Raw genomic sequence first — 12,518 nt, 5'->3', positions numbered from 1 at the left:
ATTAGAGGTCCTCAACTATGAAGGAGTCTTTGTTCCCATTAGTACAAAATACAATACAAAATTAGAAAGTAGATCTATCCTGTAGCTTAAAATTCTTATTTGAGTCATATTTGTACATAACCTGCAAATGCATCATGGATTTTTATTTTACAACCCAAAAAATTGAGGTTATTTTTTGTAAGAGACAAAGTAACACCCGCAGCACTTCTAAGGCATTAAAAACGCCAATGCTTTATATGATATGAAATTACAACTTCAAGCTTTTGACTAACTATACAGACACTTTTGCCCATTTTTCATCTTCAGAAGTAAGGTATGTTTGTTCACAAACCTGCATTAGGAATAGTTGTGAAAACCAGCTGTGCTCTGTGACTTTTAAGTCTCTTTTGACCCCAGTAGGCAACCGACTGAACTGACAGGGAATAGGGAGTGCCAGGCAGAAGACCCTGCACCCACAACTCATTCTGCGCCTGTTACACATTAGGGAATAGAGGAACCTTGATTAAAGAGACTGAAATCATCCTTGGTTTACGTCCTTGTTGAAACTTTGGCAAAAGACGTTAAATCAAATCCAGGGAGGTTGTGTGATAAAATCTGTAACAGAAAAATGTCAGGATGTCACACAATGAGGATTACTATAGAAATCAGACCGGTGATGATTCTGTCAACTTCATCTACAGCTATAAATTGAACTAACAGTTTAGACCTCTTTTGCATTAGTTTGCCGTCTAATTGAGATTACTAACATGCACCGAGTCAATCTGCTTTGGTTCTGCAGATCTGTACAAAGAGATGACTGTGAGTTTATAGTTTAAAACATGTAAGGATAGACTGTAACAAAGGTTTAGACCAGTTACTCAATAACCCACAGACAAAGTGAGCTTAAGGAATTTCCTTTACCCACAAGATAGACAAAACATATGGCCTGTACAGCTGTACACAGGCGCATGTGTGTTGTGAAATTCAGAACACACAGACAGCCAGGATTTCTATTTCATCAGTCTCATTCTGATGGATGCATGTTTGAAAACAAGGTTAATCTGCTTTTTGTAGCACATTTGCGCACATCCACCAAAATCCCCTTGTATCTTATTTAAAGCTAAATTTCTCCAGTCCTGCATAAATGCCTGATTGACATTATATATGTTTTAAAAACACCCCAGGAATATATTATATTTCCCCAAAGGAGAGTAATAAATTACCAATGCTTAGAATGCTTTGAAAGCCAATTCATACAGTCTAGTTAAGGTATCCTGGATTTTCCTGTCTGCTGAGATGTTGTTGTTTTGTAGCTGTCAGTGAGAAACACTAGTTAGTGAGGCTCACTTTAATTCCAAAGCTTCAAGTCATGCAGAACTGGGACCGAATCTACAGATAAATGGCTCCAATGGGCAAAGTCTGGGATGACCACAACCACTAAGAACAGTAAAGTCCTAAACAGTCAGGATTTCATCACATGAAAGGCAACAACGAAACAAAAAAATGCTACAATTTTTATCATTTTTTTAAATCTTTTTTAGAGATAGTTAAATCCAACATGACTAACAGGTGATTTAAAAAAAGTCATAAAAGCATTCAGTGGAAATGCAAATAAATTATCTCTTAAGTGAAGACATATAAAGAAAAATACTAAATATTTATCATGATATCAAAACCAATTAGACAATTTTATGAAACATCAACCAGAAATGTGTTTTAAAATGTAGTAGATAGGATAGTTTTCTATGTATATTTGTTTCTGGAATGGGGAATATTTGTAATCGCCATTTCATTGAACAGAACTCTAAATATGCAAATAAAAAAGTTGGAGGTACCGATACACTCAGTCACTAACGCTCTCATGGGGCACTAAGTGGAATAATGTCGGTACATTTACAGATACTTTGAGTTAAACATATTGTCCAAATGCAAAAAAGCTCCCTCCCTCTATTGTCCATTTATTCAGCTGAGATGTCACTAAACTATTGTGGTGCAGAAATGTAAAATATGCTTGGTTTACAGCACTTGATCACAGTAATGTATTTTTATATTCATGACTGTTCAGCATTACATTTTCAACTAAACAAGCAGCACATGCCAAGAAGGTTTCAATTTCAGAAAGTAGACCAGAACTGGTTGAAATGCTTCCATTTCATGTTGATACCTTTCCTAATGTGAACATAATTACTTATCCTGGCTCAGTGCCTCACCTCTTCCTTCACTACTTAAATCTCACAATAAGGTATCAGAGTAACTTCTTGGCTTCTTTCTCTGCCCTTATCTGAAAAAGATCTTTTTTATTGGCCACAGAGGGATATGGTTTAGGTTGAAAAACTAGTCCATCCCTGCTTTTAAAAAATGGAATATAAACATCTGTTACTGAATTGTGTGTGTGGATGTATGTACCGGTACATAAAAGGTGGTGGGTGCTTCCCATTAGCCTTTGTGTCGTTCTATAAGACTGTTTCCATAACCTGGAAAAAGATCCATAACTTTAAGACTTTTATGTTTTTCAGATTTTTTTCACGAGCTTGTTGCAGGTACATATTTTTACATAATTTTCCTGGAAAGACATTTACATTATTCAAATCGTTTTCTGTGTTTAATTAGGTTTCACGGAGCCAGTTTTCTCAGAATTCAAGCTCAAACTATGCATTTCCGGCATATGTAATTATTTATTCTAGTCTACAATACCAGTTTAGCACAAAAGGTTGTAAAATAACTAGTTCTGTTTCAGGAGTACAGCACCTGCCTTTTCAAACTAAAACTGTATAGTTTAGACTGTATGGACAATACTCTATTACAAAGGAGTTTTAACAAAAGCTCTAAAATCTCAGCACAATTCCTAAAAAAGGCAAACTGATAAACAAACTGAAGGAAAAGCTGTAGAGCTTTCAAAAATTCTGAAAAAGTAGTGATCATGGCTTGGACATGTTTTTTGTGTCCTTGATGGCTCACAATTACGGAAAATCACTATTTATCGTGGATTTCTATGATTGGTCATGCAAGCTTTGTCACCGAGATGTGGTCTGAATATAAGGCATTAACTATGAAATGTAACGTACGTCATATGTATTGATTTACGTAAAATCTTTGTTGCAGAAATAACTTTGTGTTTTGATATGAGCTTTCTTATGCACAAGTATATTAGTGAATTTGCTTTTCTAATCCCTTTCATGGCTTACTGGAACCTGACCCTAAGTTCTTTTGTCCATAACAATAAAGTACAAGTGTGCACCTGTGCCCTGTTAGGCTGTTTTAAATTAAACTGCCACAAAGCTTTTAACAAGAAGATTAAAGATTTTTTTTTTGTCCTAGTTTTGCTCGTTCAAGTCATTAAATTCAGCCAGTAGGCGACAATAACCACTGGCTTGCTTGTGTTCAAACCAAGCCCCTTCTTTTTATTTTCATATTTTTGTCAGGAAGTAGACAGAAGACAGGAAGTACCAAATGTTACAGTTCCTCCAAATGATTCCAAAGCGGGTTTCAAAAGGGTGCAATTGCCCATAGGCTCTTATGTTGGAAAGTTAGATTTTAGCCAAATAAAAAAAAAACTGTCGTTTTCTAGGACATAGTTTCACCAGAAACTTCATTTTCTATATATACTGTATGACCTCCATCATGAAAAAAATCACTATAAGAACACGTATACAACATAACATAGAAATATAACATAGACATAACATAGACAAAACAGAAAACATAATTTTCATTGCAGTGGGTTTTTAAAAACACGTTAAAATAGTTAAATTCTTTCATTTTTTTAAGTTTGAAAAAATTGCATAAAAATTGGATTTGAATGTTTAGTAACAAAAGGTTAATTTGTCCTTAAAAATGTTTACAAATGTATTTTCATAATTACATCTTTTTATTTTTAGAATAAGTGCGTCCTTACCCCTGCAGTCAGAACAGTGTTGCTCTCTTTCTTCTTCTGCTCTTGTCTGTGTGAGTTTGTTGGCCACTTTTGCTTGTTTTTGTGCAATCTTTGTGCATTAGCTTGAAGTGAGTGTGTGTGTTTATGTGCTGTGTGTACATGTAGAGGCATCCAAGTGATTCTGTAGTTGCGAATAAGCAGGTCCCCCTCACTGGGGGGCTCCCAGTTCAACAGGACTGCCACTGTGGTTCCACTTTCACTCGACCTAAGGAGGGGAAACTGCATGTCAAACAACATCACAACAGGAATGTAAACAAAGTGGAAGCAGCAGTTTGAACTGTGCATGGGTTTACTAAAACTCAAAGAGGTATAAGGTTCAACAAAGGCATAATAAATTTAATCATGTCAATTAAAACGGAACTATTAGCTGAAATCTCTTTTTGATGTTTAAAATATATTTCAATCCAACAGATGAACTTCATGAAACTTCTTGGTAAACACAAATAAAGACAAAGATGATATATATTACTAAACCAGGGTAGAAAACTTTAAAAGCTTTATCTGAATTGCCATAAAAATAGCAACAAGAATTATTGTATTTTTAGTATAAGTAGTCTCAAAATATAATGCTACCTCTCTGTAACCTTCGGCATAAGTTGAAGTCCTGCCCAGTTTAGAGTTTGGTTGCTCACTCTGATGTTCATTGGAGGTTCTGGAGGTGAAGGATCTATAAAGAACGACAAAAAAAGAAAAAGAAAATATTTTTTTAAATAATGCAGACATTTGTTTAAAGATTAGATGTAAATCATTTCAGTTTTCACAAGAATTGTATAGTGGTGCAGGCGTGGAGCAGTCAACCTCTGAATGAAAAATTGCGGGTTCTGTTCCTGTCCACCCATGTGCCGAAGTGTCCATTGGCAAGACAATAAACCCCACATTGTTCCTTATGGGTAGGTGTAGTACAGTAAATATAGTAATCAAAGTCTGTTTTTGGCCTTTGTTGATAACCTATAAAAACTGTGCTTCCAAATTTAAATTTAATGGTAATGGTAAATTTTGTCGATTACAGTTTGCTTTACAATTGGTAAACATCAGCAAGGATTTATTAAGTTCAAGTTCATCAAAATAAATCTAAAAATCTGTTTAATGAAATCTTGATTTAAAAAATGTTAATAATCCCCCAAAATGTGGGAGCTTTAACCAACTTCAAGAATTTTCCAATAATTCAATATTTGGTGTTGCAGAAGAGTAAAACACAGAAGCCACTCTCATGGGACACAGCTTATTTTGTCTTTGTACTCAAGCCCACAAAGTCAATTAGATTTAAAGCATCAAAGGTGAGTGATACTGGAGAAGGCTTAGGCGCTTTCCAGTAGCAACCAAATCAAAGACCAGAGGTGACCACCACTGGAGACAGCTTGCATTTAACCTGAACTACTGAGGTCACTGATAAGTTAACTGTGTCTCATTGGATATTTAAACCAGAATGCTTTACAGGGTTAAAACTACCAAATGTATCTGACAAAAAATGCCTCCCCATGTCCCCCATGTCTCCAATGCTCCAGGATGTTCTGGGCCAATCAAAAGATCAAAGTTAAAGAAAGGTTTGCAATCATTTAGCCTGGTCTAATAGAATTGATTTCCTTTATGGAAAAAAAAGTCTCAGTACAAAGAGTGCAGTTTAGTTCTCAAGAAAAAACTAAAAGATTACATTTATCTCACTATTAAGTCTTACTTTTCCCTGACTCACAGACCTCAGCTGTAGATTTTACTTTGGGCATTAAACTGACTGTGAGGGTGGGGATCTGTGTGAATGACAGATGAAGAGCAAGACGGTCTCACTCTTACTTTCACCTTGACTCAATGACCCAAGCCTGGGATTTCATTTTGGCATCGAACCAACGGAGTACATTTGTGTATATGTTTTATACATGTAGCTCCCAGCATCTGCATTTGTGAGTATATTCTGTTTCCTGTCTGTGTTTTATGGACTGACAATTCTACTGAGTGAGCATTAATCATCTACTCTTGACTTTTTGACCATTTCACCAGGAAGCATTGAATCTCTCATTAAAAAAAAAAAAAAAACGTATTTGAGCGATAATCATTTTTTGTGCGTGTTCACCAAATATTGAAACTCACTTTGCGGGTTATAATGAAACATGCAGGAGTCATCATTTTGAGTGGGATGCTTCTAACATTTATCTAGAGAACCAAAATAAGTGTTTCCTTTACCTTTACTGGAAATGTAGTGTTTGCTGGGTGTGGTGAAACCTCTGCTACCTTGGCTGTTGACCGCTGCTACCCTGAACTGATACCAACGCTGAGGTCTCAAATCGGTCAGAAGAACTTCTTCTGAAAGAGTCTACGAACACAAACACTTTTAATGTAAACATGAAAAATTGTGTTTTTTTGTGTGTACAAAGAAATAAATTCAAGTTTTGGTTGAAACTATTACAACCAAATTTTTTTTTTATTGCCTGGATTTATTTATAACAATTTGATAATCCCAAACACCATTACAAGAAAACAAGAGAAGAGCTAAATTTGACTGACAGCTAGAGAGGTTACATGCTATATTATGACTTTTGGTCGACCAACAAGTCCAATCACTGACATTTTAGTTCTAAAAGAGACCAAATGGCAAACAACTACAGAAAAACAGGTTGAATTAACATAGAGAAACAAATATTGAAAAAATCTTTACAAAGTTTAGTCAAAACATATATTTTTTTTTATACTTTTACTATTAAATATTTATTTTTTTTACAAAAATATAAAGTAATACACATTTTATTCTGTAATGTGTTTATATTTTAGCAAGTGTTCCACAAAATATCAGCATTGAGACTCCTTAACAGCAAACTGACATGAAAAAATCTTCATACTGAAAGTGCCTATCCAAAAATTTAAAGAAGGGAACACTGAATGACATGCAGCTGTTCATTATTATGCAATATATGCACCTGCACAAGATGTCAAAACAGCAGCAGATGTTCATACATTATTCATTAAGGAAAAAGAAACAGCAATTCTTGTAAAAGGTCAGTTTGTGTATAATGCTTCATATTGTTTGATGGAAAAAAAAACTATTGCCACATCAATGCCTAAAGTGATCTGTCAGAAATAGATCTGTTTTTGTTTGAAATGTTGAAACATTCAAAAACACACAGCTTCTCTGTTGTAGAAGAAGCTGCAGCAGCACCAGAATATCCATGATTCCCCAGTTGACAAAATTAAAGGTTATATTAGTAAAGAATGAACATTTTTACAGGTTTTCCACCGTGGAATTTAGTTTAGTTGATCCACATTTAAAGGTCCCCCAGGCTGCATCACAGTGGGTACTGCACTGGTCTCCAAACCACTAAGTGGTATGTTCACCTTAATGGAGTTTACAGGTCTTTGCATTAGGAGGGGCAACAGGTGTAAAGCCAAAGTGAAGTGTAAATTTAATTAGCAAATCAGTTTTCAAATGACTTTGCTGCACAAAAAAAGAATAGACAGACTAAAAAGTAAGTGTTTACCTTTATAGACGTGTTTGTGTGAAAGACTAAAAAGATTAAGTAGAAACGTGTAGCAACTTGGGTGTCTTAAATAGAAGTATTAGGCCTACAACAACCATAAAATTAAAACCATCAAATGAAGAGAGACAGAATAGACCTCCTTGCTGTTAATAGTAGAGTAAAACGTCCTCATCAGGTTATGGAAAAAGCATTTAAAGATTGATTTTTTTATTGTCTCCCTGATAGAGCTAATGTAATCACTGTTTAAATGCTACACACCCAAATTCTACTACACACACATATGCACCACACACAAGCATGAGGTGCCATCTATTTAAGTTCATAATGAGCATTCAGTCATTCAGTCAGCCCATGGAATGACTGTGGCTGCCTGCGGTTCATTTTTAAGCTCTGCTTATTTACCTAACCTCACACAGGCACACTCATGGACAACAGACACATATACACACACACAGACCCAGGTTTACCCTGGCAGAGAGGTAGACTGACTGGGGTGAAGAGGTTTAGACAGTAAGGCAGCAGACTGCTGAGGTGGAAACAGTGTAACATCAATCCATCTCCACTGCTGAGATGTTGAATCATTCAAGACAAACAGAGATTTATGAAATAAACATATAACACATTTTATGGTGTTGCTTCACTTTCTAAGACACATGGAAACTTTTTTATGCCATTCCCCTACCATCAGTGCTGTTAAACATAAACAGCAATACACTGTGCTGTTAAATACATGTTTTCACTGACATTTGGTCTATTTGCATTATTATAGCATCTTAGAATTTACTATGGAACACATTTCTGCCACAGTCATGGTATTTTTCAAATGAAACCCTTATTCGTTGCCTCAGTATTAAATCATTATCATTGAAACACCTCAAACTTCAACAAGAAAATAAAGACAAAATGTTACTGCAACATTTACCATGGCAACAGCAGACCACGGAGAAGCATGGTCTTCACTGGGGTGAATACCAATGTTCCAGCGGGACTCCAGGAGGTAAACGACTGGCTCCATGCTGACGTTGAACTTGGACACCCACCCTACCTTCACGTGTCCCTCTGAGTCCTCTGTAAAGCTCATCTCTCTGCGAGGCTTTAAAGGAACACCTGCAAGATTAAGGCAAGACGGCTGCGTGTACATATCAATATAGTTACAAAATCCAGTAAAAAGCAGAGACAAGTAACCATTTTCTTAACCGCTATATCTGTTTTGGGGTCCCAGGGTTGCCTGTCCCGGTTACTGTTGGGCAAAGGCGGGGCACACTCTGGACACGTTGCGATACTGTTGCAGGGACTCAATCACTCCCACACACATTAGAGTAACCTGTGAAGCATGTTTTGGCACTGTGGGAAAGCCAGAGCACCAGGAGAAAACCCATACATGCACGGGGAGAACATGCAAACTCCACACAGAAAGGTCCCTGCCGGGATTCGAACCACTCACTATAAGGCGAGAGCGCTAACCACTCCTCCACCGTGCAGCCTGCAAGTAATCCAGATTTTATAAATCTGCACTGATACTAAATAGCATTCGGACCCCATAGGAAGATTGGACTTTACTAAAGGCACGTTTGTTGCCTCTGTGTACGAAAAGTGCAATACAAGTAAAATTGGCTTTCCCCCCGAAGTTGTGCTTTTATGCTTCGTTCACAGCTGGTATGTGATGTGACGTTTAGTTCGTGGTGTTTACAGTGGAAAAGCAGGGAGGAGAATCATCTCTTTTCTTTCTACTGCTTGCTAGCGCATGTCCGCCACCTTCAGTGGGAGAAAGCTTCGGACGAAATGTTGAAGCGGTGCAAATCTTGCGAATCTTACTTCAGGCTTTTTCTTTCAAAGCTCTGTTGAGACATATGAAAGACTTAGTGTCATAAAACTCTGGCCAGGCAAAAACCACAATTATTCATTTCTCCTTTATGATCAATTTTTAAATGATTGGCACTTCCGTGAATTAAAGGGGATGCCATCCACATGTCACCATCCAATTCGTATGCCTGATTGGTCAAAGTTCAACCTGGTTTAACTTTCAACGCGTGTTAAATGGCCATGTATTTTGTACGTAGAGCCCGGAAACGGTCATAGAAACTGGGGTAAATGTGTGAACGTGAGAGTTTTGAAGGTGGAAGCCTGAAACATGCATTCACATGTGTTTACATAGACTTTTCATTGAAAGCGGTTGCTTGAACGTGCGTTGCTGAGGGCGATGTGAATGTAGCTTTACACTAACCAGTTTCCTTTTGCACTAATGGGTTGGATTTAATGGTTGAAGGATTGCAGCTCAGAAGTATTCAGGCTTCAAATCAATGCAATAAACTCTTATTTCAAACTATATTAGCAACAGTGTTATTTTCAGTGTTATAACTGCTCCATCCATAGTCAAACAGAAATAAACAGTTAAAGAAATATCAGTTAAGTGCTGAATGGTGCTTATTGTTTTTTGCTAAATTTCTCTGGCATTCAAATTCCTTTCAGATTTCAGGTCTACGTGGGAATTGACAGGTTGAGAATTATGGAGTTTTTTCAATGCATAACCATAAATTTCAATATTTAGCCATATGGTCATGAAAAACATAATAAAATAAATATTTAACAGAAACTTTCTAAATGGACAAAATGTGAAGCCAAATAATTTAAACCATTAACAATCCACAGTGCCTACTTTCCAAAGGACAAGGACAAAAAAAACCCTTGATAACAGCCAGTTGTCAGGCTTGAAATACTAAAGAAAGCTGTCAAGGAATTGCTTTTACCTTTATATAAATTGGCTGGAGCTTGACAGGTGTGTCCACAGCCATTAAAGCAGCACTTTCTAGAAGAAGGGCAGTGCTGGTCTGATGAACAGCTCTCCACACAGGCTGCAGCAAACCCTGTGGCTCGCTGCGGCGGGGGGCAGTCTCCCTGACGAGACGACCTCAGGGAGGCCAGAAACTCCCTGCTTGTCATGCATTCTGTCTGCTTCTGTAGGAGAGGTGGAGAGTGAGCATTAGTGGGGGATATTATTATCACTATAACAGCTAAAACACTAAGCGGTTGGGTAAAATAACACCCAAGAGGGCACAGAGGATAGGTGAGAGTGTACCCTGAAACTTCTAGTAAGTACTGCTAGAATGTAGTCTTTGAGTTTCGGCTCAAGGACTGTGGGAGAGAGTGTATATTTATGTGTGCACACATGGCTGCATTTCAGCTCGACGTAAACACAAGCTTTTGTTAATAGCTCTAATTTACCCCGCGTTCTTAAACAGCCAGCAAGTCAGCCATCCAAATAGTAACATGCTTGAGCTATTGTGATGAAAAGCTAATCTTTTCAAAAAACCACAGCAACTACATTTCAAAATAATCATTTAGGGCCACACACAAACATAAAAAAGCACATCAAACTGTGGTGAAATTCAATCTATACATTGGAAAGACTTGAATAACTTTTATAATGCACGTATGAATGTTTGCACATAAAAAAAGGAGAAAACATGTTGATAACTTGTGTTTGTAAAGCAGGAGTGACAGTGGATTTTCCATCCTACCTCACAGGCCTTTGGTGGTAGGACCGTCCTCGTTTCCCACAGTTCTTCACATGGCTGAAGGCACTGCAAAATTAAGGGCAAAGAAGTTAATAAAATGATAAGACAACCTGTGCTCTTTCTGACTATAGTTGAAAAAAGAACAAGCACATTCACCAGAGTATTTTTCTCAAATGGCTGAGATATGAAGAGAACATAAAAAATGAAATAAAATGAGTGAATATAAAAATCACATAGTTGCAGCAACAGATTTCAGCATTTGAGCCAGTAGAGCTCTTACAAGCAATACCCACTAAATAAAGCACACAGTCTTCTGGTTTGCCACCTCACTGAACTGGTGAATGATGGCTCTTACTAAATTAAAACCAGACAACATATAAAAACTGCGGTTTCACCCTCAACCTCCAACCCACTCCTCTTTTTTTCCTGCCTGTCTGTCTGTCTCGCCTTTGTGCCTGGCTTCAATCATTTCCCTCATTCCATCTTAACGACTCAAAAAGAGGGAAAAAATGGTCTAAAAATATGACAAAAAATAATGTTTTTGCACAAATATATAAGGCCACTGTTGAGTAAAATTAGCTCAAATAAAACCTATCCATGCTTGTTTAAGAGAGCTGGTCTGGACCTTGTGGGTAGTGTATTTCTTTAATGAAATGAGGTAGATCAAAAGCCGTAAAAACTTGATTTTCATGTGCAAAATGAACAAAGAAACACAATAACGCATAACACATGCAGCATCTTTACAACAAGAACAATAAAGCCACATGTGCAATGATTCCTAACCTGAAGGGAATAAAATAAAGTATCTGCATGAAACATGATTATGGTTTTATTTATACTTTCATTCATTCAGTCACAGTGAGTCAAAAGCAGAAAAGGGAAAAATTAAAGTCCCACTTAAATCATCTTTTGCTTTATTTAAAAAGTAATCCCAGTTGTCTTTGATTATGATTAAGCGTAAGCCTGCTCTCACTTACTATCATCCCTTTGTTTAAACTCTCTCCTGTTAGTTACAGCGCCTCACAACCCCAACCTAACATTAGCCGTGCAAAAAGAAATGGCGAGCAATATTGAAGCTATCCAGTCGTACAGTTTTGAGCCAGATGTCGGCTCAGACGATCAAAACAAAGATGAACATGGATGGATCTTCTCATCTGCAAGTGAATGCATTAGAATTGAGCAGAGCAGGGAGCTTATTTGTGCTGCTCCTGATTCAAAATATTTGAATAAAAAAAATACAAAAAAAAGGCATTTTAATCGTAATTTTTTTTTTTTAATTTGTGTCCTCAAGCATGAGAAAAAAAGCCATGAGAACATATTAAAAACACAGAAAATCAAAATTTTCATTGGAGTGGGTCTTTAAAGAAAAAAAACTGCCTGACATTAATATAAAAAATATGATAATATTCAGTTTTACAATTCCCTAAAAAGTAATAAACTTCAATTTCATGCGGTATTTACAGGTTGCATTTTTACAACAAAAGAAAACACAACTTTTGTCTTGATTAAAGTGTTGTTGTTTTTTACATAGGGACGAAAACTCCTGCTTTGTGTTTTGTTTCTAAATTAAATCATCTTTATTGTCATTGTCACAAGTACAAAATTAAGTTCAGTTTAGTATATTTT

At 36.6% G+C, this 12,518-nt stretch overlaps 1 protein-coding gene across 2 annotated transcripts in view; it reads right to left on the bottom strand.

Annotated features, from left to right (window-relative positions):
* anos1b (anosmin 1b) overlaps positions 1 to 12,518 on the bottom strand; it is a 32,215-nt gene that overhangs the window by 3,787 nt on the left and 15,910 nt on the right. For both annotated transcript variants that reach the window (XR_013655427.1, NM_001104719.1), the window contains 7 exon segments: positions 10,896 to 10,958; positions 10,125 to 10,332; positions 8,300 to 8,484; positions 6,089 to 6,218; positions 4,487 to 4,580; positions 3,875 to 4,118; positions 332 to 470 (listed from right to left, as the gene is read on the bottom strand). Coding sequence is in view for 1 of the 2 variants with exons in the window: in NM_001104719.1 (NP_001098189.1) it covers positions 332 to 470; positions 3,875 to 4,118; positions 4,487 to 4,580; positions 6,089 to 6,218; positions 8,300 to 8,484; positions 10,125 to 10,332; positions 10,896 to 10,958 (1,063 nt within the window). In the remaining variant the exon portion in view is untranslated.

Source organism: Oryzias latipes, chromosome 4 (genome assembly GCF_053564925.1).
Source record: "Oryzias latipes strain Hd-rR chromosome 4, Olatipes_Hd-rR_3.1".
NCBI classification, from domain to species: Eukaryota; Metazoa; Chordata; class Actinopteri; order Beloniformes; family Adrianichthyidae; genus Oryzias; species Oryzias latipes.
Note: the sequence above shows the minus strand (reverse complement) of the source record. Positions and strands in the feature narration are given on the sequence as shown.